We start from the raw sequence: 25937 nt of genomic DNA on the forward strand, positions 1-25937 counted from the left end.
AATCCGCCGCTGACTATTAACATTCAATCCGGAATTGCCGGAATCGTGGCATAAATAAAACCATTGCTGGTCCGGTTTTAAACATCGGAATATGAGATCAATATTTTATTTATTTCACTCAAATTGTTTTGAGCAACTCAATCATGTAACATGATTACTTATATTCTCTGAATTTGCTTGGTCAAGCTGCCAGATGTTGATAGTAAAATGTAGTTTATGTAGCATCTTTGTTTTAATTTTAGATCATTTTCGAATCACTAACGCGTAATATTTTTCTACTTCAAGCGCTTTTATATAAAATTTCATCACAGTATTAAGAAGAATTATAGAAATACTGTGTAGGCTGTGCAGTGGATGATCAATCCCCTTGGAGGCCTAGGGCGGAATTTTTAAAGGGGGCCTATAATTTTGCTACGGAATTATCGGTGTTAGGGAGGTGTACTTCAAACATGATTTAACAACACCAGCAAAGTCTCGGAAAGAAAGCTCCCTCGCGTACACCTCAGATTTTCGTTGCGTAGCCCTGTAAACCATAACGCCACTACTTGGGTCACATTTTCTACGATTTACGTACATTTACGATTCCTGAGTAGTCCAACGCCTATAAATAATTAAAAGTTTATATCTTCCACTTCTATTTGTATCTCATTTGCATGCGTAATTATGAATGAGTTTGATGCGTGGAAGTTGTTTGACATGAAAAGTAGACTCGAACAAACGTACCAAATGCTCAAAAGCAAGAACTTTTTAAAAACTACGCAAAATTAAGCAAACATACACATTCACAACACATTTCCACATTTACAATTCAAACGAATTTAAAAGCAGCACTCAACCGTCAATTTGAACTTTATATCTATCCACCGTTGACAGTATTTAGTTTCCAAAAAATTGAAACAGATGGCGCTCACTGCATTCCACCGTGCTGTCACGACTTGTTTATTTACATCGATCTCCCCACTTTCCACTCGCTAGAAAAGTAGTAAAAACGAAAACATTCTTTTCACTTTCGAATCTGCTGAAACATCACGGAAAACATCAGTGCAAACAGAACCTAACAAACATCACCTTGATCACCATGCCCGTACCGTGACGATTTCTATTAAACTAGTGCTCCGGAGGGCGTCTTTGGTTGGCCGCTGTTGTTGCGGTGGAACTCGAAGCAACGTTCAAGCCAGGCGCACCACGTCAGCGCGGGCAGCTAGTGCGCGGGAGAAACCGATAAAGTAAGCGTATCAAATGATGGAAGAAAAGCTTAAATATTCCTTCCTGCGCGATCTTAACGATGGGCAAAGTATATGGACCAGGTAGGATGTTTGTCTACCGAGACGGGTGTCACGGTGGCACCGAATCAATATATCGAATACTCGCGGTACGAACTACACTTCCTTTTCGGCTTTTTTTTTAGAAATGAAAAGCGTACCTGGTTCTTAACACTCCTGACGGGGACATGTATGCTTTACTCAACCCGTACCACGATGCCACTGCTCGTACCGGCCGTAGCAGCCGAACGCAAATGGAGCAAAACCGATTCCGGCACCGTGTTAAGTTCGTTCTTCTGGGGTTACACGCTAACGCAGGTGCTCGGCGGCTATCTGAGCGATAAGTTCGGTGGTCAGAAGGTGATACTGTTGGCCGCCATCGGTTGGTCGCTTATAACCTTCTGGATGCCTAACATCATCACCTCCTCGACGCTCTTTGCGTCCTATTCGATCCCGTTTATCGTTACCATTAGAATAATCAACGGCGCCTGTCAGGGTGTCCACTTTCCCAGCATGATAAGCATCACTAGTCAGAATCTGAGCTCCTGCGAACGGGCCAGTTTTTTTAGCATACTCACTTCGGGATCAGCCCTCGGGACGCTGCTGACCGGCATTGTCGGTTCGTTTCTGCTCGACTACTTCGGTTGGCCGACCGCATTCCGGGTAATTGGGTTCCTGGGCCTCTCGTGGACGCTTTTTCTACGGTACTACACGATGGCATCGGATCGGAGCAGGATCATTAACATTTCCATGCCAAGCCGGATGTACACGAAGCTTGGTACCCCCGAAACCGTACCGTGGTTACGGTTGTTCGAACGAAGTAGCTTTTGGGCCTGTGTGTTGGCACACGCGTGTGAGATGAATTGTTTTTTCGTGCTGCTCTCGTGGTTACCAACGTATTTTCACGAGAATTTCCCGCACGCTAAGGTATGTATATTGGAGGGCGCATCAATTCCTATTGATTGATCTGACATATTTCTCTTTCAGGGTTGGGTAGTAAATATGATCCCTTGGCTAGCGCTTCCACCGGTGACATTCATGGGAAAATTACTTACCGAGCATCTGCTCGCGAAACAGTGGTCACTGACGCGCATCCGCAAGCTAGTCCAGAGCTTATGCTTTCTGGGCCAAAACTGTGCGCTCTTTGTTATGTGCCGAACGCAGGACTTTAATATGGCACTTACCTGCATGTCAATTATTATCGGTAAGTAAATCGTACTTTTCCATTCCATCTTCCACCAAAACAACATCGCCATTTATTGCATGTTTTTGCCCCCTCCATTTGCAGGTCTCTCTGGGTTGCATAACAATGCGGTGACCGTAAATCCACAGGATCTTGCACCGAGCCATTCGGGTAGTGTGTTCGGGCTGATGAATACGGTCGGTGCAATACCGGGCTTTCTCGGTGTTTATCTTGCCGGACACATACTAGAACTGACGCAATCGTGGTCGGCTGTGTTCAGTACGGCAGCTGCCATCAACACGTTCGGATGGCTTATCTTTACCGTGTTCGGTTCCGCTGAAACGATTGTTTAAAAACAAACCTTTCATCCGGGGTTTCGGGATAACCACTGGAAGCCAAAACCAAAACCCTCTAGATTAAAAACTTTCCGCTACCGATACAGATAGGTGTACAAAAATCTTATTCCCCTTTTTGCTCTTCTTCTCCAAAGCACTCCACAGTCCACGCCCCTTACGATCATCCTCCAGAACAAATCAACAAATGTATCGAACAAATGAAAGATGTGACTGGTGATCGAACCAAAGCAACACAAAACTTAGAAAGCATCATTCGTACTAGGGATTGGGGGCTAGTAAGGTTGGAATGGAATCGAATCAATTGGCTATTCATAAAACGCATTCCTCGAGAGAAATAGAGCTGGTAGAAGAGGTAGCTAAACGTCGAACTGCAAATCTGTTAGATATTGTCCAAAAAATATATTAGAACAAATAAATCAAAATCATTGATGTACCGAAATATGCAGTTTGTGGGGTGAAAGGGAGAAAACCATCTTGGATTGTATTTATTATCAAAAATGCGCCCACAAGCACGGCACTTTTGCTGGAATTATACTGCGGGTACGAATGAATGTTCAACACATCGAAATTATACAATTATGTTCTGTCTGTGTTGGTTGCTGTTTTGGTAGCCGTGCTCCAGAGCAATTTTCTGTCTAATATCTCCCGTTTTTTGGCCAGTACGTATGTTACATCAAAGTACAGCTAAAAAGAGCTGTTTCGCAAGCCGTTCCTCGTAAATAATTAAATTTCTTACATCCTCTTTGCCCCTTTCTTACACGAACGAGGAACTGTCCATTGCACGCTCTGCGAGTACATTTTCATATTTCTTTTTTTACAAGTTCTTACAGAAGCTTCGGAATATCTCGCTACTTATTTACCTCTACAATCACTGATGCTATCTTTGTGCTAATAGGGCTTTGCTTTCGTTTTAGTAAATTCATTCGTAAGTCCACTAATCGTTCGATTATGCAAATGTAAAACAAAAACTTGGACCCAGAGCAACACCTTTTGTCATGGAGTTATTGAGGAAGTGGGAAATTATTGGGGAAAATGTGGCTTATGACTAGCGATTGAGTTGAGCAGTGAAAAAAATCCCTACAAAGAGACATTTACTGGGCGTTCACACCACAACATTGTAGAATGTACGCTTAAGAACGCAATCTGATACATTCCAGCGTGGATGAACTACTTTATCCACCCACGAGAATAAGAGGACAATAGTGCACGCGATGAACTCTACAAGTTCACAAGTCTTCGTTATGTTTTTTTGTTCATAAATATGTCTTTCTGAATAATGATCACATCGAAAGCAACACTAATAGGAAATTACAGTAAAGCACACGGTACGTAAATACTACTTAAAACAAAAACCTACAGTTAGCTTGGGTATATAAATGTACAACAGTGTAGAGATAGATAGTGTGGTAGTCGATAGGGTAAGAACACAATTCCCGCTGCAGCACGGAACAGTACAATTTAGGTCCAATCTATCAATGGATGTAATATGGAACTAGTTCTCAGTTCTCATTTCGCCTGCTCGCGTTCCCACTTGTCTTTGTGTTTATATCAGACCCTCAACCGGCGGTAACACTTCGTACATGGCATACTTCCACGTCCAACGACGTGCGAGGGCTTCAAACTTTGGTCTGTCGTTCTCATACATACGGCCTAATTCTGGTTCCATGCAAATCTAGTCGTGGAAACAAGGATGAAAGATGTTAAATTCAATTCATTCTATAAAGCTGCCTTGACTTACCTGTGTAAACGGATCCGTCAGTAGACTCTGCACGGACAGGAGCAACTTGGAGATGGTCAGTGCCAGCGACCAATTGTGCTGTATGATATCGATACCGACATCACCGTGGCGGGACACATTCGGGTGTACAATTTTTGTAAGAAACCGAACCTGTGGCGGTAACATCGGGTACGAGCAGGGTATGACGATGTACAGGAAAAATTTGCCTCCCTCGTACGGGCTGCCGGCCGGACCGAGTATCGATGCTTGCCAGTGAAACAGCTGATTGTCCAGAGCGACCGCATCAATTCCTTCCGTCGCGTCAAGATCCAACGAACGGATGTCATTGCGAAGCCGGTTCGCGCGAATATGATTCATCCGTCCGCGCATCGGTGCCTTGTGTGCCATCTGTATCAAACACGTGCGACAGAAGCACGAGTTCATCAGTGCGCCATACATCTTGGGTGAATAAAAGAAAGTTTTTTCTATTAACCTCAAGCAATGCTTGTGGCAATAAGCAGCCCACACTTACATGTAGCCAGTTGGGAATGGTTGATATCTGCTGAAATAGTGGCCACCGTTCCTTGGTGTACTTCTTCCACATCTGCTGGGGAATGTGTACTTCCAGTATTCGCTTCCACTGCTTGCACACCTCGCTCGCATTCCACAGGGAAAGATCGTCTAGGTAGGAAAAGATCGATAGCAGTACCTCAACCGGAAGGGCACAGATTTGCCGTTCCGATTCATCCGCTTCCCGTGGCTGTGAGAGCATATCGAGATATTGATTCACATTGCGCGGTGCCGATGGCCGGGGCCTATCCAGATGGTCGAAATCCTGATCGCCATCGGAACGATCCTTCGCTTCCGAACCATTCTCCGGCGGTTCATCGTTACCGGAATCTTCATCGTCGGATACCTCGGTCGCCAGTCCTTCGGCTTCGTCTTGTGGATGGTTAGGAAAGATGAACGAATGGCACGTACCGCACAGCGGTTCTTCATAGTTCGGTCCGTAGTACCCATTGCAAATCCAACAGGTCGATGAGTTCTGCCAATTATGTACACAAACAATGATTACGCAAACGCAGGGATCGAAACAGGGTTGGAATGATTGCCAACTTCTCTCGAGGGACAAAGTTTCTTGTTCGACTCTTAGGAGACAGAACAAGGGAAAGTAAGCAACAAAACCAGTGACGACAACTTACGGAAAATTCAAAGGTTTTGCAAAACTCCTCATACTCCACATCGTAATACAGCTCCTCCTCGTATTTAGAGGTGAACGTCTTGCTGCATCCAGCAGCCATCACACTACACCTTCAGCTATCTGATGCTAGTTTAATTTTCTCGTCTGCCACGCACAGCTAATTCTCTTCCACCACAAGAAAGGACAAAAATACTATTCCCGCACCGAGGCAAGAACTTGCAAAAGCAATATTGCTTGTGAAAATGTATGTAAACAATGCCAATTGAGCTAACCTGGTGTGTTGACGCTTGTATAGTTCATCTTTTTGCCGCTAGAGCACGCTCATGACTGTCAAACGGTGGCACAGTGGTAAAGCGGAATAGGAATTTGGCGCAACATTTTACCATGCGTTTTAGAATCACATGCGATATTCATTTTGCTGTTTTTATTTTACCACGATTATGTTCAATACAAACCATATACAACGATAAACATTTCACAAAAGTTGTCCGACCAGAACCAGAGTTTGGTACCAGTAAAAATAGTACATCAAAACAACAATTTTAGTACTCGTGTTTTATTTACTTTAGAAACGAACCTAGCAAAGGATTTACAAATATCGTACATCTCTCTTTTTATTTATCCATTGTCCGGATCTTCAACTATATTGGTTTGCGTCACAAAACTAACCTTCGCGAACTCTCTGCACAACCGTCGACGGAGAGCTCTTGGAGCCTACGGTGTATTACAAGCTAGGAAAGAAACTGGTAATGAAACTAAAGGCCAAACACTGAACGTTTTCGAGTGTTAGCTGCACAAGAACACGTGAACACGGCAATGTAGCGCTCTCCTCTGCTGTTTTCCACTTCGTTTTAGTACACGGTATCGACTATACTAATTGGTTAGGTGCGCGCCTTCGTTTCCTATCACGCTCGTTATGGTAACTAAGTTGGTGACATTGCACTAAAATTATTGAGTTGTCTTTTATCCGCACGTGGGGTTGATTTGCAATTGTAGCTTTTTATATAATGCTAAACCGTTAACTAAACATTTGTCTCAAACCTTTCATGGTGGACTGATCAGCTTCAAATCATCGTGTTTCATCACCGTTTGAGTTTGAATTCTGTGGACCATTGTTGATGGGAACAGTATGCGTGTTACGGAGCATCGGTTCGTCTTGTGGATGTTGTTGTTGCTGCTGTTGGTGGTGGTGTAGTTGTTGCTGCTGCGTGTACTGCATATGTCCCGGTGGAGGTGGCTGCAGTATTAGTGGAGCGCCGGATGTCGACTCGACGATTGCCATTTCCGGTCCCATCTCTTCCTCGGGAAAGTCATGATCGCAATGATGCTCGCCACATATCTTACACTCGTAAATATTCGGCTTCAAAGTATTCAGCAGTTTCTGCAGCAGAAAGATGATGTTAACATTATTATATTGTCATCACAATCTTTCGATCTGCAACTAATACAGTTGGTTCGATCACTTACCTGTCCAAACGTGTTGCCCTCGGCACGAACGATCTGATACACGGCATACGATGGAATGCAAACCAAAGAAGCGGAGGCAATTGTCCATCCAAGTCCGTGCGCCCAGCCCGGATAATGGTACTTTCCATTATGATACGTTGGGGCTTCATAGTTGATCAAGCTGAATATCCACAAGGACTGGAAAGTAAGAACAGAAGTCGTCAGCGTCTTCATCGTTGCTAGCATTCTTTCTACGTTGCATCACTTACGATCAACAGCAACGGAACGGCGACTAGCAAACAGAATCGCAAATAGAGCGACGGATATCGTCCCGTCATTTGCTTCACGTTCTTCGACAGTCGGTTGATGCCATAGAACCACGCGATCGCGATCGTCTCAAAGAAGGCAAGAAACATGATCGATACCGAGGCGGCATAGTGGTCAATCAGCTGGAAGAAGTATATGCCGCCCTGTATGAGATTGGGCAACCCGGCAAAGAATGATACGACGCACACGATCAGCACCAGCAGCTCATGGTAGACGAGCTTTCGCTTGATCCACCGGGGAAATCCGTCCTGAATCGAAGTTACCACGACTTCCACGATGGCAAACTGCGTGAAGGTATGGAGGTTAATTTTTAAACTTAATACTTCTTCAAATTTTTTTTAATTCCAACTCCACCTACCTGGCTGTTTAATCCCAAACAGAGTAGCATGAAGAAGAACAGCACGGCCCACAGCTGAGCGGCAGGCATTTTCGCTAGCGCCTGTGGATACACGACGAAGATCAATCCCGGACCACCGCTGATCACGTCCTCGACGGTAGTGCTCTGCTCCAGCGCTATATTACCGATGGTGGCAAATGCGAAGATACCGACCAGCAAGCTCGTAATGGCATTGACGAACGACACTGCCAGCGTGTCGTGCAGGATGTTGTTGTTGTACTTGTTGTAGCTTGCGAACGAAATCATCGAACCGAACGCAATACCGATCGAGTTAAAATTTTGAGCTGCTGCATTGATCCAAACCTAGTGAAGGAACAATAGCAACTATTAGAACGTTTGCTCGCATTCGATACAAGATTCATCATGTACGCACATTGGCCCTTCCCAATTCTTCCCAATTTGGACGGAAGAAATAGTGCAGCCCCTTGTCCGCACCTTCCAGGGTAAGCGAGCGTCCCAGAAACACGACAATCAGCACAAATGGAAGGGTTGCCGTAAGGTAGCGTACTTTTGCCGACGATTTGATCGACTTCCAGATGGCAAAGTACACCAGAATCCAAGCGCACACTAGGCATGCTACCAGTTCCCATCGCATCGCACCCGGATATTCAATACCGTGGCTAATTTGCAGCACTTTATTTCTGTGGAGTAATGAAGCACAATAGTCAATGTTATACGTTACGCTAGATGCATGGTGCTACTTACTCGAAAAATTCCTCCGTCGGTGTGCGGGACATATCCGGGCGCGTTAGGTTGTGCTTCATGCGCTCCGGAATCCAGCAGTCCGGTGTGTTCCAACGGTGCGAACAATCCGTCCACGGTAGCTCAGGCCGGAACGAGGTGAAGAAGTAGTAGATTGCATACGCTATGATCACACTGTAGTACGTTGACATTAGGAATGAAACGACCACACTCGCCAGACCGGTACCTGTGGGGGAAGAAAAAAGTAACCACAATGATAAAGAATATTTTACAATTGTTAATTAGAATTAATTACAGTAAAGCCATCGATCCTATCCAAAAGGGTAAAAAATCTCTTAACGCAAAACTTAATTTTAGAAGAAGCAGTAGATTAATTCTGATGTCTGAGAACCAGGGTGCCTGGTCTAGTATATCGACAAGTAAGGAAATATAATGGGGCGGTGCTGCGGTGTGTTTTGGTAGCTGCCAGTGGAGGATCAATCCCCTTAGAGGCCCAGGGCGGAATTTTTAAAGGGGGGCCTAAAATTTTGCTACGGTATTATCGGTGTTAGGGAGGTGTACTTCAAACATGATTCAACAACACCAGCAAAGTCTCGTAAAGAAAGCTCCCTTGCGTACATCTCAGAGTTCTGTTGCGTAGCCCTGTAAACGGGCCTAGTAAGCTAGTCTATATATAAACGTTTGTATGCGCTAAGGAGAACCATAACGCCACTACTTGGGTCACATTTTCTACGATTTACGTACATTTACGAATCCTGATTAGTCCAACGCCTTCTACGATTTTTCGCCCTTGGTACAGTTTTCAATCGGTTTACTTCGATCTCATCACTTCACCATTGTCACGTGTTCTTAATCATTTTTTAGTTATTACTTTTTCACTTATTTAATTTGTCTCATTATCATTTCCACATCATGTGAATGCAATTATGGTGATAAAACACACACAATAAGTAGAAATGCACGTGTGCCAACCTTCCAATAAAACCAGTGTCGATCCGTTACCGCAAACAATTGCTGTGATGTAATGCCGGATTTGGATGACAATTGACGGGCTGCTGTTTGCATTGTTGTTATGAAACTGCGAACGATTCTAACTGGCCACCGCACGTGCATCAGACTCTGATTACAGATGTACCATTTTATTTCCACCATTCGGTACGATCGTTATATCGTTGTGTAACGGCCACCAGCATGGCAGCGTTATATGCGGAAATGCATGCCACCTAATTAATGCGTCCTATTGCAGTGCAATAAATCAAAACGACCTTCCCATGCACACTCCACAATGCATCTCCCAGCACGAAAAAAAGCGATGAGAATGTTATTAAATTATCATCAGAAAGATTCTTTTTGGACGTGCTCGCAGAATGCAAAGAGACGCGCAGAAGAGTTTTCATTATAAATCGATTAATTGACGAAGGCAACTCCATTGACGATGGCGAGATGATCTAATGGTATAGAAACGTGGTTTTTTTAAATTAATTTTTTCTACTGTTCGCTACGAACGAGCTATTAATGTTTCATTCGCTCGATACGGTACTGCAGCTAAAGTGGTATTTAAATTTTCGTGATTTATTGCGACAGCTTTCCCCGTAAATAGTGGGTACGCAAAACAATGCAAATAAGCATTTAACTTCTCGATTTTGCCCACTGGATCATGTCTGGGAGCTACTTCCCCAGCAGCCTAAACGATATGCATTATTTATCAATATCGATAGTTATTGCACGAAGTACGATCGATCGGGTTCGGGTGCTAATGAATGATTTATTCATTCGCTCACGATCGCCATCTTGTTTTAACTTAAACTGGGCGGTCCAACGAGCTTAACCAGAAGCGGTTTCTTGTTAGTAATTATTTCCTCTTCTTGCATCCATCGAGGGTGCCAAGCTGTCTGCTTTGACTGCCCACCAGTAAACATGGAAGTGAAGTCATGAGTAAGCACCGATTATGTTAAAACGGAGCAATACACACAAAACCGTACTGCCCCGTACTCTTTCTCTTTAACGATCCAGTCTAACGGCACCGCGGTAAATGATTAATGATTGACACATCATTCACTTTGCAGGGTAGAGAAGAAAACAAAATACACACACAGCACTCTGTTTGAACACCCGCTGGCAACGCGTACAAACAAGTGCCCTGGATGGGGTGCCAGCCATTAGCATAAATAAATGCGACATCGTCACGACAGCTAAATTAACTACCGACGGTCGGTTGGTTGCATCGCGGTGCATTAGAGGATGCATTTGAGAGGAACAAAAGAGTGTTGAAGTTTGCCATTCTTCTTCATCACCGTGTCATCGATCAAGCACGTGTTGAAGGTGTTGACAAAGTCTGATCGATGATGCTCTCGCTAAGCGCAACGTTTAAGAACACTCGCATCAAGATGATCTGAATGTCTGAATGAAGGGAAATGCTATAAAAGGGAATTGCCTACTCGGTAATTAATTGATTACCGTAATACCATTAGCAAACGGGCAAAATCACACGAGTCACGACTGCGAGTCAGGAAGCTCAGTATTCATTCGCGCTTGACATAACTCTGTGTCAACGGATTGTGCTACACAGCAAATAGCACCAACGGGAATGGGCGAAAGGGCGGGATTTGAGATTTATGACCCAACTGACCTCGGTCTCGGTCTGGGCACAGAACGTTCCCTGCTGAGCGCTGAACTCACCGATCATTAGAGCCGGTTTATTCTGCGCGTGTCATTAATGAATTGAGCCGTCATTCACAATTTAGATTTCCTCTCCAATGCTCGCACACAAAGGTTGGGCACGGTGGAGTTGTTCGCTTCATTCATAAAAGCGGCAGCAATATTTTAACCGTCACTAAACACCGTTGACAAGAATGTTTTAATTTGCAAAAAAAGGTTAATTGGGCTTATTTAGCTCTCCCTCTCTCTCTCTCTCTCTCTACGTAACAAAAGATTTGGCTCTACGTGATGGATTGCAAGCGACGAACCTTTTTCGAACGGATTGTTTTTCTTTGGTTTGTTTGTTTTAATATACCGCACGTACCTTTGAACAGTGGGCAGAGTTGCCCAAGTGCACCGATCGGTCCGCGGCCCGTATACTGACCGACCGCCAGCTCCATGAACAGCATGGGAATTCCACAGATTAGCAGTATGATGAAATAGGGCACCAGAAATACTCCTGCAAATGAGAACGGGAAGAGAAGTATGGCGGTGATTATTAGCGATTGCGATGCTTGGGAGTATCTTCCATCGTGTAATTCACATACCTCCTCCACTTTTATAACACAGATACGGAAATCGCCACACGTTCCCCAGGCCCACCGAGTATCCGATGCAGGCAAGCACGAACTGCATCTTGTTCGCCCAGTGTTGCTTGCGTGGTTTGAGATTATCAAGGTCGGAGTCATCCGACAAACCCCCGTAGCTTTCATTCTCGTACGTTTCATCGGGTGGGCTACAAGATAGGAATTGAAAATAAATTGTTATTTGAAAGAAAACTTCCATTTCGTTGCTCATTTTTTATGACATAAATCAGGGCACATGTTAAAATATTTTCGTTACAAAAACACCCATTATTTAACTGTATCAACAATGGTTTAAGCCCAATGCGGCCCACCTAAAGTGAATTTGACTATTTATACCGCTCTAATCTATCGCACAGTATAATTAACAGCAAATATATTTAGCACCATAAGTCTAAAAGTAAAGCTCAGTGAAGTGAGCTAAGGCATTAGTAAACAAGAAATGAACATAAACAAACACAACCAGGTCGAACGGCCATCAGAATATGCTGAACGGCACTAGGTGCCAAAAATGCCTCTTATCACATAACCATAAACGGAAATGGTTTCCCATTTTTTCCATTTTTTGCTTTCTCAACTCCAAAAATCACTTCCTGATATGCGGGATAGCATAACATGTTTGAAGCTTGTTTTTTTTTTTGCTACAGGCGCCCTGTTCTGTTATTGGAACTAATTAACACCATTTAAATTCACACGAGCACCTACGAGGTTAGTGAGCAGACAAAAAAAAAAACTCGAGCTCGATATAATTTCGTTCTCAAGAGCAAAGATCTCGTCTATAAAGAAACATTCCGTCGCTCGTTTACATGTCAACAGAAGTGCTAATCGATCGCGCTGGTATCACAGAACGGATCACACGATCATTACCATGGTCACCAAGGATGGCTTTTAAATGTGATGGCGTGAGCAAAGGATGTTGTTTATTTGGAATTTCAGACACTTGATGGATTATGTATACTGTTAACAACAACGTTTATATGAAATAATTTCTAAGTTGCACAAAATCACGGTATATTTTGGCCTAATTTAACTTTTCTTATCTACCCCGTTCAACTTCTCTGGCAATTGAATGCTTATTAGTCGCATTCAACAACATAAATAACTTGCACATACAGTAAGGCATGCGAGAAATAAACTCTTCATCAGCCATATCTCGATAGATTGATGGGTGATGGGTACGGAAATAAACTATCATCGTGACACATGAATGCGAACGATTTTGAAAGCGATCAGTTGAACGGTGGACCCGGGAATGGCAGGAAGTGGTTTATGTAAGGTCGGTTCAGGTGAAATGATACCGGTCCCAAGCAGGAACTCTGAACGGTTGCGGTTTTGCGGAGCGTAAATGATGGAAGGTCACATGTAGTGCATGAGCTGACGATCATGTTCGTGAGTTTCATGTCTTTTTGTCGTAGAAAAAATGTATCTCTTATCCGATATGCTTTACGATGCTTTTTAAGATTCAATTTTGAACTACATTTTATAAGTTACTTTACAACGGTTTTCTTCTATGATCACGTGACTATCTCATGTGTCATTAGATCCGGTTCGTCACTTCCACTTTCCATCAATCTTTTTGTCCAGTTTTGATCACCAAATCGCAAACGATCAAGGTCACTTCTTCCATCCCTTCAAGAGTTCTTAATTTATTCAATCCGATTCAACCATTCGGAACAGAAAATATCACTTACTCTCCAATAAACCGTCGCATCATAACCGGGCTATTCGGATAGCTTGGTAGCGACGTCATCAGAGGCGTCCTATCCGTAGTACCAGCCGCTCCATTCGGATAGACAGGGATCTTCAACGGGTGAGGATTTGTCTTTTCGGTTCCATTAGCGATCGGTTCTTGTTTTGCACTTTGCACACTCATTTTGTTACTGAGAACTGTGTGTGTATCTAATTATTAAACAACTACTGCACTGCATACACCATATTCACCAATATAAAGGCCAGGATACACAGAATTCTATTTCAAGAACAGCTCTATTTTAAGCTCACTTAATCCCTGAGATAATTAGAGTACGACCGAGCTCGATGGACACTAAACCACGGATACGGATGCTGCTAAAGCCCTTGATCCCTTCGAACTGGATCAAGCAAAGCGATTCGTACCGGTTCACGTTCCGGATCGTACTGAGCGATCCAAGCTGGCCCGTGGCAACATCCCGTGGCAGTTAGGCTTTTCGGTCAACTTGACAAAAGCCATCGTCTACGATCTACGTCATATCAGGACAGGTGATAATCGTTTGTGGCAACATTGCCCTGCTCGGGCGGAGAAAAAGATAATCAGTATCGTATGCCCAGGGTACAGTTTGATAAGTAACAATGCACGTGAGTGGATACATTTTATCGTATTATGATTTCCACGTACAAGGATATTAGGATACAACCGCCATTGAAGTAGTATTTAAAATTGAAGCATATTTAATTGATATTGATACGATGGTTCCTTTTTCTTTTATAACATCTTTTTACAAAAGAAAATTGTTAATTTTATTTAAATATTTTAATGAGAAATTATTCATAAAACATCAAAAACACTATCAGCAAATCAAGAACCCAGTGCTCACTGTTATTGCTCGTGCACGCAATGGCAATTCGTTATCGCACTATATCCGATATTTATCATTCCACCGGACACTTTAATCGTCGGCAATGCAAACTCCTGTTTGCACGGGGGAGGCTGTTGCGAGACAACCACAGCAAGCCGGCTGCGGAAATGTGCCGGGAACGAACCACGGTATCTACACGGCGGCAACGTCAAGTACACGTTTGCGCACAAGACACGCTAATGGTTGAGATAGTTTATGACGATGGTTAAATATTTGTTCACCAAATTCACGGCCCTCCGAGCGACCTGAGCGGTGGCTGAGATGATTCGTGTGCCTTTTTTACTGGACTCGCATCAGACACCGGACCCGTTGCCGCTGTGTTGCGGACCGACGCGTATACAAAAAAACGAAAACACTTGGGGTAATAATGAGTTTAGTGTTTTATTCCAGGGGAAAGGTCTATTTGAATTAATGGCATATAATAAGGATGCTTGTCGGGAGAGTTTAATAATGTGGAAGCACAATTATTGCTGGCATTATTGCGGGGTTAGATCATATTTGTACAATTGATTGTCTTTCCTGTTGCAAGTAGGAGAATTTAAACATTATTTGATATACTGTGCATATCTCTTAGTAAACAAGAAATGGTGTATTATGAAGCATATTACTCTTATTTCTTTGTTTATTTAATGGATTTTGGGCCCTAGTTTTGATATAACCTGATGTTAAAACATATAAAATTATTATTAAACTATGATACAGTTATTAATAATTTTAATGCAAATAAATAAATTAACAAATACAAAGAAGCAATCATTCATTTACCTTTAAAAATTTTATTTGAAAACTATGTTCGAATAAATTATTAATATGTGAGGACAGAGTTTAATAAACCTGAACAAAAAGCAATATTCTGTTTCTGCATTCTTCACAAAAACCATCTTCAAAAGCGCTGAAAATACTTCAATAAAGGACTGATAGTACTTCTTTGTGAGATCTGACCGATAACTTAAACTTAAACGCTTCCTAAATGCAACATTATTCGCACACTTTCACCCTATCAGGCCCATTTTCGCAATGGCAGCAACTTGCAAATCAACTGGAACACCAGCCAAGTGTCACCATGCCTCAGACCCGGGGGACTCATGCTAATCGAACGAAATTCTACTGCCATCCCCACATGATGACAATTTCCTCAATTGAGCACCATCGTTTACTGGCTCGAATGGATTAGAACTGTGCAGGCCAACCATATGCTCACCTCTGAACGCACCGAAATCCGTGCAGTCCAAAGAATGCTTCAGCCGGTGCCAATTTAATCCGCACAATTCACCGTCCGAGCGTCCGAATTGACCTCATTCCGCACGCGCACGATGACGGTCCACTTTCCGAAGCCACAAACATCGGTTCCCCCCGCGATCCGGTGACATCCGTCCAGGCGCGGACGCGTAAATGTGGGTTGACAAATTTAAGCATTCATATCAGACGACATGTGGCTGTGGACATGAGATTGGGCTTTACCCTGTGGACAGTGCGGGTGGACAGTGCGGGCGTGCATTTCAAAGATGCATCACTGTCAGCTGCCACCTGGGTCTCTATCTAACCCATTGTGTCTTATATAAAACGGGGAGTTGTGGTAAACCACAGCCAACGAGGTACGGTATCGTGTGAATACCAGTCTGTTTGAATCTACCTTTGAATTCCGGTGCGTTCCAGTCTCATTCTCACATCTCCCAGCGGACTCTCTCGACTGTAAGAGTCCCAATGAGCAAAGAATTCACCACTCCACTATCAAGCGTTGTCCACAACGCTTTGTAAGGAGCAGCGTAGTGGTAGCTAATTCAATTTCAGTTCATTATCCGCCCAAGTTGCGCAATTTAATAACGCCCGATCTAGATATCTGGGTCATTATTAACCAAACAGATGCAGTACTACCTTGGCTGGAGTGCTTTACATCGAACCACCGCACAGTTGATGCGTGCGATCGCGTGTCAGCACGTTAATCACTTTCGCTGGAAATTCCCTCCCTTTGCGCAGTACCGAACCACCGGGGGATTCGCTCAATTGAATAATTCTTCAGCTTCCAATCTTCCGCGTAGTACGGCCCGGGTCAGTGTGAGATACAAATCTATGCTCTTTACGCAGCTGTTATGCCGAAATTGGCCACTTACGTCGGTGGGTTGATCATGGTGAGCAGCTCGTTCGGGGAGTTCGGTACCCTACGGATGACCATTCGCCGCCCATCGGTAGATCCCATGCCGATTGATGCGAGCGATCGGATCGAGGTGGCGTCGGAAAATAGCCGCGGTGTACCGCCGACATCGCTGAATATGTACGAACCACTGCGTACGATCGAGGCCTGATTCTGCTGCAGATTCGCCAACCCTTGCGGATCGTTCGCTGTGGAAAAGTTTATTGTTTGGTGTAAGATAATTACCTCATTTCGATCAAGTTTTTGCTAAGCAAAATTAACATGCAAGCAGAATCAATCTCACCTGATCGTACCGATCGCAGACTGTTGAAGTATTTCGGCTTCATATAGGATCCAACCGGCGCCGTTGGAACTGTTATAGAGCTCGGTCCGCTGGACGTCGAACCCTCGCCGGGTTCAACCTTTACACCGCTCGTTCCCGGATTTCCCCCTCCCGCACTCGGTGCCGTTCCACCGGGATCTCCTACAGCGCCACCCGTTTGACATGGTACGATCACAAACTTGCGCCCGCTTGGACCAATCGTCGGCAGGAGTGCCTTCGTTTCCTCACTGCCACCGGAAAGATTCCCCAGTGTCGCATTCGTTGGGCTGCTGGAACTGTTACTATTTAGCTTGTTCTGCTGCCTGTAGTTGCTGTTAATGGCACTGTAATGCAGATCGTTGATTGGACGTCGGTTGGGTATTGGGTTCACTGATTGTATTTCCACCTGGTTTTGCTCCTGCGAATCCATCGTACCACAGGTGAGGGTAAAGGAACTTTGGCAGCGATACACACACGCGCACTCGCACACACTGGCAGACGGCGCACTAAGGATTCTCAGTTGCACCGGCGATCTTCAAATATTTTATCACAGCACGTATTGATCTCTCACGCATTGAGTTCGATCGATAATGCACTCACGGACCGTTGTCAGCATTATTTCCCTTGGCAGTTTTGCTATTTACCGTCCACGAAATTAATGTTATGCGTTAATTCAATAAGCTAAAAGCTAATCACAATTAATATGCAACAAATGGTATCACACAGTTGGCACAAACACAAAAAAATAAAACAATTGTTTACACAACGAATTCTACAACACCCACGTCGCGAAAAATCGCACAGTCGGCAGTGGGTCGTATGCTTCGTACCAACATATTTTTATCGTATGTCTAAAGCAATAATTTTAAGGGATATCTTTTATTTTAGAACGGTTCTGCTGCTAAATATACATCAACATAAATCGTCATTCTTGCTGTACAAGAAAAAAAAAATATCAAAAACACTAAACCATACATAATGTGCACGCAAAAATGGTACTCCGTTCCCTTTTAATCCTCGTCCATTTCTTCATCTTTTTTTGGGGGAGTTGCGATAGAAATAAAATAAAAACAGACAAAAACAATACAGTACCACAACAAACACTCAAACAAAATTCTTCATTCGCACTCTTCATTCACACAAAGACACAAGAAAAAAAAATCCGTCTGTTGAATGTTGGTGTTGCGTTGATCACTTTTGCCACCCGGCGCTACGCAATCTTCGGGCCGCTATGCAAGTACATAAAATTCTTTCCACAGGGCGATCGTAAATCAGCACCACAAATCCTTCTCAAACGATCCGCAAAACAAACGCGGCTTGAAGGAACGCGGAATGGATGGAGGCGCGCAGCCGTGCAAGAGGTTCGTTCGTTGGGCGGTCTCAAGTATTAGCGATTTTAACGAGTATCTATTAGCGGTTCTTAAATTGATACTCTCAACGGGCGAAGTAAATAATGTAGGGAAAATGTACTAAGAAATGGGTACAGTTATGTGCCTTGGTGAGTTGTGTAGTTCGGGATATTGAGAGTATTATTTGAAAATTGGGAAATTTATTGCCTTTTTGGTTTTAATCCATTTCTCCTTCTAATTTGCATCTGTTTGTCTTATACTTTCAAACTATTTGTTATATCTATACCGTTAACACTAGTCATATCTCTTAAAGATCTTCTTTTTTACAAAATTCTTCTAGTCTTTGCGATAGGATGAGTGTAATTTTTGACTCCCCGAATCATTCTTCTAAACATTCGAAGATCATACCGACCATACCAACAAAATCTTTTGGCGGTATCTCGTCCAACGACAGCCGTAAATGAAATTGTTATTGACAAACTCACCCCGGACCGGGCGTCGTAAACTGCGGGATAAATTTTGGTGTGAAATACAAAGTTCTCAAAAACCACCTCGCAAGACCACCGAGTTCGAAATGATTTCATGACCATGCTGTATCGCGTGTATCGCTTCGACTTCGTGAGACATTACCGATCACCATGCTTGACACCGTTGTTGAACACATGCCAAACATGACATGGCTGTGATGACGATCGGGTTCTCGGGACAACAAATAGCGACACCAACACTTTTGCTGCAAAAAAAACCCCCCCAACCTCGGAAGTTGTCCCGAGTAGCATCCCGTGTCGTGTGTTGTTCCGGATCAATGTTTACAAACACAAACACGGACGGGGTCCGGCACAGGTGCAAGCGAGATGTGAAAATGGTTTGTGGCCAAACACTGTTACTATTACCACCCCCCCTTACTGCCTTGGGGTTTGCTCTGGGCTGACATTCGCACTCTGTTTTACCTAATCTAAGGACCGCCGGGGAACCGCCGTCCTGGTGTGGTATTCCCGGGGCGATCGGTTCCATAACCCTACCAGCCGGTAACTGATAAGAATTGAAGCACTCAAACTTAAAGGGCACGTGAATCCCATCGCCAATGGCGTTGAGGCGTGGCGAGTGTGTGTGTGTGTTTGGGTGGGAATATATGATCGGTGTTGGCGTTTGATGGACAGTTTAACGGCAACATGACGCTTCCTGTGCTTCTTGCACGAGCTGCCTGCCGTCGGCCTGACGGTATAGTTTGATTCATTGCTTGGCACACTTTTCTGCAGCGCTGGCAATGAGCACGACGAAGCGCAGCTGTGCTTATCAAAAGTGTTACTGTTACGTACGAAAAAAAAAAATGCCTGGAATCCGCGTCCAGGTCAAGCGACTATCTACAACAACTATGCCATTTGCCAGTACATCTAGAGTGGATTAATCACGTTGGTATAAATGCTAAGCTTTTTACAACCCACTAGGCGTTCACCTTCATTTAATCCTGTGGCATAAAACGGACGTAATAAATGTTTGAAGTTTTATTGTCGTTTTGTCCATGTGTCTGTCTTACCATTCTAGAGCACAAGTTAAAACTGCAGGTTGGTTTGGCTTGAGTATTTTACGAGACATAGCTTAAGTAAAAATAGTATACACAATATAATGATCATAGTCTGATTAGTCATTCCAACCTTAAAATGGATTGCAGGATACTCTTCGAAACTCATTAACATGGAGAATCGATCCATGGATACCATCTTGGTGGAGAATCTAAAACTAACTTATGGAAAGTAGATCGTTCGAAGTAGTTCTCTTTTGTGACCCACAGATTTTATAGTTTGGTATCTCCAGCACATTTAAGAATATCGAAGTAAGGTTTCCAGAGCACGATCTTCAACACAAACAAGGTTAAATATCTTTCCAAGTTTCTTCAAGCTTTTAGAATTTCTAGAACTTTGAATAAGGTTCAAGTCTCAATGGAAAAGGGTAGTACTAGAACCAATGGGTGTACAATAAAGAAACATCTGAGATCGACGAGATTACCTCCGGAATGTTCATCCAAAGTTCTATACTGTTACCTCATTATACACTGTCTGTATACCTAAGATGAGTAGATCCTGACAGAAGATGACTAGAAGATGACGATCAATCTATGGAGTTGGTCATCAAGTTTCCTTTTCCAGTGCTATATCTAGCAATAGCGAGACAAAGCAATCTGCCTTGCAATTTATCACAATCACTGAATGACTTCGTTTTGGGACATTCTTCGGAAGATTCCAGCTATGTCTTCTAGAGGATTCCCAATAATTTCCAATAATTCCCAACATTTTGTTTGGTTTTTTAATAAGTGTCTAAAATCATATCCAAAACATTTGGTATCTAGCATCTTCATCGTATTCAACTTTGCCAATACAATTAGCCTGTATCTGCATGACTCACTGCGCAATGATTCACCTCACTTATGTAGCCCAAAATACGCACAGTAATGGCACTAATTGTGCATTGCAAAACCGGTTGTACGTCTTGCTACCGATATGAGATACTATATCGATAAAAATATTCTTCCGCCAAAAAGTTCACAGTGTATTGGTGTTAACCAACACATCGGTGGTAACTCGCATGTGGTTTATAATATGCTCGGCAGACAATCGTTCCGTCACGATCCGTCAGACCCATCAAAGAGTCGAGTTCGAGCCGTGTCAAGTTCGGTGGTGACCACACGCTTTCCGCAAACCGCAACCAAACACCAATCAACGCTATCCGGCGGCAGTAGCGCGACACCGTTCCGCCATAACAATAGCCGAAGCAGCAGCAGCAGAAGAGATTGGCTAATTTTAGAATGTCTTCAGTCAAAACGGATAAACCAAGGAAGCGAAAATGTGTTTTCAAAGCGAAATACAATGCCTTGCACGTTTGTCAGGTGGTGGAAATGGGAGAGAGCAGAAAAAAAACGAGAGAGCAAAATACATCAACGCCGCTATCAATTTCCCGGACTAGACGGATTTTTTTACCCCCTTTTGCTTGTGGGAACTTGATTTCTGCTACGGATACTTCAGGTCACTACACTGGGCAAACTGGCAAAAACTGACCCAACGCTGTTGGACGAACTTGATTCAGGTGGGCCAAACGATTATCTACGCCCCTGGGTGCAGACTTGCACTAGAGGTCTTCAAGAGGTGCCCCTAACAGGTCTCACAAGGCAGGGACATGTGTTTCGGGTGATAAGAGCACTTCTCAGTGATAACTAGCGATAAGTTCGACATTGAAGACTTTAATCGAATCATACTTTCATGGTACTGGTGTGGAAGTTGATTGATATTCGGCTATGAGTATGCAAGTCCGCGTATTTTGGAGCTCAAATCTTGGAAGTCACCAGGTACTTTGAGCCCCAGGAATGCAACGAATTCCTCAACTTCTCTTCCCAAAACCTCTCTGTCGTTGGAGCGACCAGTCCAGATCTATCATTAATCATTGCTCTAGACCACTCGGGTCCGGTGACTGGACGGTTTGGAATTAAAGTTCGCATTAATCTTTGCACGCATATCACCCCGTACCCGTACCTCAGTAGCATCGTACACCGGATCAGTATCAAACAAACACACACACACACACCTACACCGGGGGACCTCCACCACGCACAGTTCAAACGAGGAGGAAGAAGCACCATTAATTAGAACATTGCTGCTGATGACATGACGCGGTGGTGTAACTATTCTGTCACCCATGCAACGTCCCGCACACTACACTGTACGTTCGGTTCCGATGTCACTGTTGTTCACGATGGTAAGGTTGTAAGAATAGTTGGGGCGAACCATTTCCTGCGACCATTCGGACCAGCTCGACCCCAACACATATGCACCTTTTGTAAAACAAATACTCGCTGCTCACTAATTTTCATGCCATAATTGACATTAATTTATACATCGGTACACATGGCACTGCATGGCACGTACGGTGTGTGCGGTTTTGACGGTGGTACCCGCTTGTATTGCTTCATTCTATTTTCAATATTAAATTTTCGCACAACGTGTTTTATGATCTGTGTTGCACTTCTTTATCACATGCTCCAGATAACACGATCACTTGATACACTCAGCTGATGGATGTGAGCACTGTATCGGTTCTAGTAGGCGCTGTACTTGCAGCTGTCAAATTTTCACATCCAGGGGAGGAAAATCTACCACCCCTATGCGGTGCAGTATTCTGTTTTCTCTTCGATACTTCTTTCCCAACACTACAATATGTTTTGTTGTTTCCTATTTTTACGAACCTTGTTATTAAATTGCGGGTTAGTTTCTTTTCTCTTTTTTGCTATCTTTCCCGCCTTCTCTCCATTTCTCACCCTCTTTTGCTTCCCTAACCCGATCATGCTAGAATGCGAACCTTGGGATCGGTTCGCGCGTTACATCGTTTGAAGTGGGTATTGCCGGGTTGATTTTGATTTCACTTTTCAAATTTTCCTTCCCCACGATCTCGCACTTGCAATTGTCACATACGCACGCGCACATTAATCACTCAAACACACACACACAAACACGCACACAGACACACGCGAGCGCGCTTGATTTTCCCGAACCACCCGCCAGCTGTGGGGGTGTGTGCGTACGACTGTCCGGTGACACAATGTCATGCCATCATCTTGAACGCATCACGAAGACTGACCGACGCAATCAGCCGTCCGTCAGCTCGGACTGGTCCGGCTGGTTGATGGACATCGAAGCGACCGTGAAATCGGTCTCTCGATGATAATCGGCGCACGCATGCACAAAAACTGAAGAACGGAATACGAAAAAAAAAACAATGTCCCGCTGAGAAGAGAGTCATTCTGAGACAATCGAACCACGCAATGGACGCCGACGACACTGACGATGAGAGCTGAGACGGGTTTGCCGTAAAAACCCTGGACGAGCACGAAAACAATCTGTCGGCTACCTGTTGCTTACCAGACGGATGCGATTAAAGGAACGTGCAGGCACAATTCACACACGGTTAGAATTCGGGTTCAATTAAAGAGTATCACCACACGCTAGTGACAAATCCGACACCATTGTGGCATCAGACCATAGAAGCGCAAACTAACTTTTAATAGCTAGTGTTTTAAAGGAACCGCTTCTCACAAACGCGTCAGGTGAGTCCGCCGTCGGCTATTGCAATTCTGCGACAGCTCGCCTCACACACGAGACTGACAGGGTGGTTCTATCTAATCGAACCAGCGAACTTCGGGACCGTCTTATCAATGCCCACCACCGGCACATGGGCCACTTTCGTTTGACTCATGCTTATGGACGTCTTGTGGGTAGCTTGGCCGCTTATCAAGCCACCCATCAAGGTGTGCGAAGACCCGGTTGTGACAACTGCTGCAAGATATCGGGTTCTTATCAAATAATGCTCGGGTGTGCGCGTATGTTGCGGGTTTCACCGATTTACAGCCAGAAGTCACGCATTTCATTGACAATTTCCAATTGATCTGTGCTTTGCGGTCTTTCAAACTCCAGTTTGTTACAGTATCTTAATACCGCGCTAGAAACTATCTAATTAACACACGACTTATCGAACACCTACCCGCGCACTGTGCCGGCCGCAATGAGTCGGGACTTTATAGAGCGCACTCGCGTACCGTTCGGTCCGTGCTTTCGCTTCTATCTAGCAGCCGCTACTAAACGATCGACCAACGGGACGACTAGCCGCAACGGCAACAGCCGACCAAGTGTGCACAATCGCTCCAAACCGTACGCGAGGAAGTTGATCTCGCGTCAGGCAACCGCATCTGATCGCATCATTCTCACGCATCCGGACGGACTCCTCGCGAGAGTCCGATGAGCCGCGTATATCGGAGACGACAAATTGCCATCTCCAGTAAATCGCTTAGGCCGTTCAGATTTCTATTCGAGGGTTAATATTCTGTCTATTATTTATGTTGTAAAGGTATACGTAAATCGTTTAAGTCACTTCAAACACGTGCAAAGTGTACATAATCGCGCTAGACATCGTTCATCGTCTGTTGCCGTTTTTCAAACCGCACTGTAATGACACATGATCTGATTAGTGCTTTCCTCCCCGATCACTCTCTAGTAGGTTAAGTGTCTCTCGTTCTGCCGCTTGCTCGTTTGTTGCATCATTCTATGCTAGTCGATGTTTTATTGTTCTGTTTAAATGATTCTATGCTTCTCACACATTATTTTTAACTTTCTCTCTATCTTAATTATATATTATACTATTACTTTCGTGTAATTGGTTGCTTTGACTTCTAGAGTCTATTAAGTCAATAATTAATTAATTATGTTAATAATATTAGAGTGTGATATGGATTAATGGATTTATAATATTTTATTCACTAAAAACCAAGCTTCCAGTAATTTAGTTTCTTTATCAAGCACGTTGTTATTGTAATAAATTATCTAGAATTAATTCCCATACCATGTTATTGTCCATTGCCTATTTAATTATCACATTCATTTCGACTGTTTTGCTATAAAACTTATCAATCGTCTAGGCTGTCTTGGTCATGCAACAAACATGCTACAGTTTGGCTGCTTATCATGCGTTGTTTAAAATCCATAAATAACAGCAAAACATTTCAATTTTGATTACACAAGTGACTGCGCGAAAACGTAGCGAATATGTCTTTATTATCAGAAGTAAAGTGAATAATGTCATTATTATCAATTTATACATTGCTCTTCGCGTGTGAACGTTTGTTAAAGGTTATTTAGAAAGGAACAATTAAACAGGAAAGAGCATTCAATTTATGAAAAACAGTTTATAGAAAGATGATAAAGCTTTTCCGATAATTCAAACGACGAGTTTTACTTTTGTCTATTATGAAGTACTTACGTACGATGAACATCTAACCCTTGGAGTGAGTTGCACTTTGAGGTGGAAAGAAGAAAAACGAAGGAAACTCATCAATCTCCATTAGCGGACGGTCCGATCGTGTCGGGAGGTAAATCTGCCAGAGGAAACGTTAAACATGTCCCAGCATTCACTCTGCCCTTGCCCTTTCAGCTCCATTTGATGTATCAAGCTGGATGCACTGCAGTCAATGGAGAAAAGTTTTCTGTTCCTTTTTAAATTACTTAATTGCCATTTTCCTTTTTCACAAACAGACGGTGAACAATTAGCATACGCCTCCATTAAACCAGATGATAGGGATGGGACTAGGGCAAATGGACTACTAGGAGAGGGGGAAAAAAACCTTGCGTCATGGTCTTGCACAGTGAGACGTAATAGAGACATTTGGCGTTCAAACTCTTAACCACAATGTGAGAATGTGTTCATCCCGTGCCATCATTCGCCGTCGTTCTCGTCTTCGGATGTTACTCATTTTCTGCAATCTACAATTCAAATCGTGCATCTTCCTTCATCCAACCGGCAAAAGGCAAACGGCAAAAGTGTATGGCGGGATCGGTAACAACGTGGGTAGATTTTGTGTCATCCATTGGAGTAACTCGGTTCCATCGTGCCGTGCTTACCGTGTGCCGCTAGGCACTGTCAAAGTCATACTAATGCCGATTACTACAAATTGCTACCTTCCTTTCGGTGTTGTTACATGGAGACGCTTGGTGTTTGCGCTCACTATAGGCTGACAAGCTGACCTTTCGACCATTTTGTTGCTGGTGTTGGACTTATAAGTGATTGGATCTTTAGGATCTCTTTCCATTTATCTTTGAAGATATGTCTCCAA

General features: G+C 43.7%; 3 protein-coding genes across 6 annotated transcripts; 1 reads left to right on the forward strand and 2 right to left on the reverse strand.

The window, feature by feature from the left end:
• The first annotated feature begins 963 nt into the window (after positions 1-963).
• Positions 964-3231, forward strand: LOC128300586 (solute carrier family 17 member 9). Its single transcript, XM_053036704.1, has 4 exons — positions 964-1307; positions 1409-2189; positions 2250-2466; positions 2551-3231. Exons 1-4 carry the CDS (start codon positions 1240-1242, stop codon positions 2796-2798), a joined length of 1314 nt encoding a protein of 437 aa, XP_052892664.1. The 5' UTR covers positions 964-1239; the 3' UTR covers positions 2799-3231.
• Positions 3232-3260: 29 nt separating this feature from the next.
• Positions 3261-5929, reverse strand: LOC128300587 (uncharacterized). The gene is made up of 4 exons (XM_053036705.1): positions 5721-5929; positions 5051-5563; positions 4540-4977; positions 3261-4473 (listed from the first exon to the last, which is right to left on the reverse strand). Exons 1-4 carry the CDS (start codon positions 5817-5819, stop codon positions 4345-4347), a joined length of 1179 nt encoding a protein of 392 aa, XP_052892665.1. The 5' UTR covers positions 5820-5929; the 3' UTR covers positions 3261-4344.
• A 340-nt stretch (positions 5930-6269) lies between these two features.
• On the reverse strand, positions 6270-23896 carry LOC128305781 (sodium- and chloride-dependent GABA transporter ine). Of its 4 annotated transcripts, none has more exons than XM_053043389.1 (11): positions 23816-23896; positions 16923-17576; positions 16599-16827; positions 11837-12024; positions 11614-11748; positions 8595-8817; positions 8263-8530; positions 7851-8192; positions 7435-7776; positions 7187-7363; positions 6270-7100 (listed from the first exon to the last, which is right to left on the reverse strand). In XM_053043389.1, exons 2-11 carry the CDS (start codon positions 17368-17370, stop codon positions 6789-6791), a joined length of 2664 nt encoding a protein of 887 aa, XP_052899349.1. In that variant the 5' UTR covers positions 17371-17576; positions 23816-23896; the 3' UTR covers positions 6270-6788. The 4 variants fall into 4 exon arrangements, with proteins under 4 accessions (XP_052899349.1, XP_052899346.1, XP_052899345.1 ...); XM_053043386.1 differs by lacking the exon at positions 23816-23896 and adding an exon at positions 22524-22892; XM_053043385.1 differs by lacking the exon at positions 23816-23896 and adding an exon at positions 22524-22892 and having other exon boundaries at positions 16923-17628.
• Between the last annotated feature and the right edge of the window lie 2041 nt (positions 23897-25937).

The sequence above is a fragment of the Anopheles moucheti genome, chromosome 3 (assembly GCF_943734755.1).
Source record: "Anopheles moucheti chromosome 3, idAnoMoucSN_F20_07, whole genome shotgun sequence".
NCBI classification, from domain to species: domain Eukaryota; kingdom Metazoa; phylum Arthropoda; class Insecta; order Diptera; family Culicidae; genus Anopheles; species Anopheles moucheti.

What these genes read in the sequence shown, in the direction of transcription:
- LOC128300586 (XM_053036704.1), top strand. Translation starts at nt 1,240, where the DNA reads ATGATGGAAGAAAAGCTTAAATATTCCTTCCTGCGCGATCTTAACGAT. An exon ending in AGAATTTCCCGCACGCTAAG is followed by an intron (nt 2,190 to 2,249) that starts GTATGTATATTG and finishes TTTCTCTTTCAG; the next exon opens with GGTTGGGTAGTAAATATGAT. An exon ending in CTGCATGTCAATTATTATCG is followed by an intron (nt 2,467 to 2,550) that starts GTAAGTAAATCG and finishes CTCCATTTGCAG; the next exon opens with GTCTCTCTGGGTTGCATAAC.
- LOC128300587 (XM_053036705.1), bottom strand. Translation starts at nt 5,819, where the DNA reads ATGGCTGCTGGATGCAGCAAGACGTTCACCTCTAAATACGAGGAGGAG. An exon ending in GCAAAACCTTTGAATTTTCC is followed by an intron (nt 5,564 to 5,720) that starts GTAAGTTGTCGT and finishes CATAATTGGCAG; the next exon opens with AACTCATCGACCTGTTGGAT. An exon ending in CCATTCCCAACTGGCTACAT is followed by an intron (nt 4,978 to 5,050) that starts GTAAGTGTGGGC and finishes TATTCACCCAAG; the next exon opens with ATGTATGGCGCACTGATGAA.
- LOC128305781 (XM_053043389.1), bottom strand. Translation starts at nt 17,370, where the DNA reads ATGGATTCGCAGGAGCAAAACCAGGTGGAAATACAATCAGTGAACCCA. An exon ending in TCTGCGATCGGTACGATCAG is followed by an intron (nt 16,828 to 16,922) that starts GTGAGATTGATT and finishes ACTTTTCCACAG; the next exon opens with CGAACGATCCGCAAGGGTTG. An exon ending in GTTTGGGATTAAACAGCCAG is followed by an intron (nt 7,777 to 7,850) that starts GTAGGTGGAGTT and finishes ACCTTCACGCAG; the next exon opens with TTTGCCATCGTGGAAGTCGT.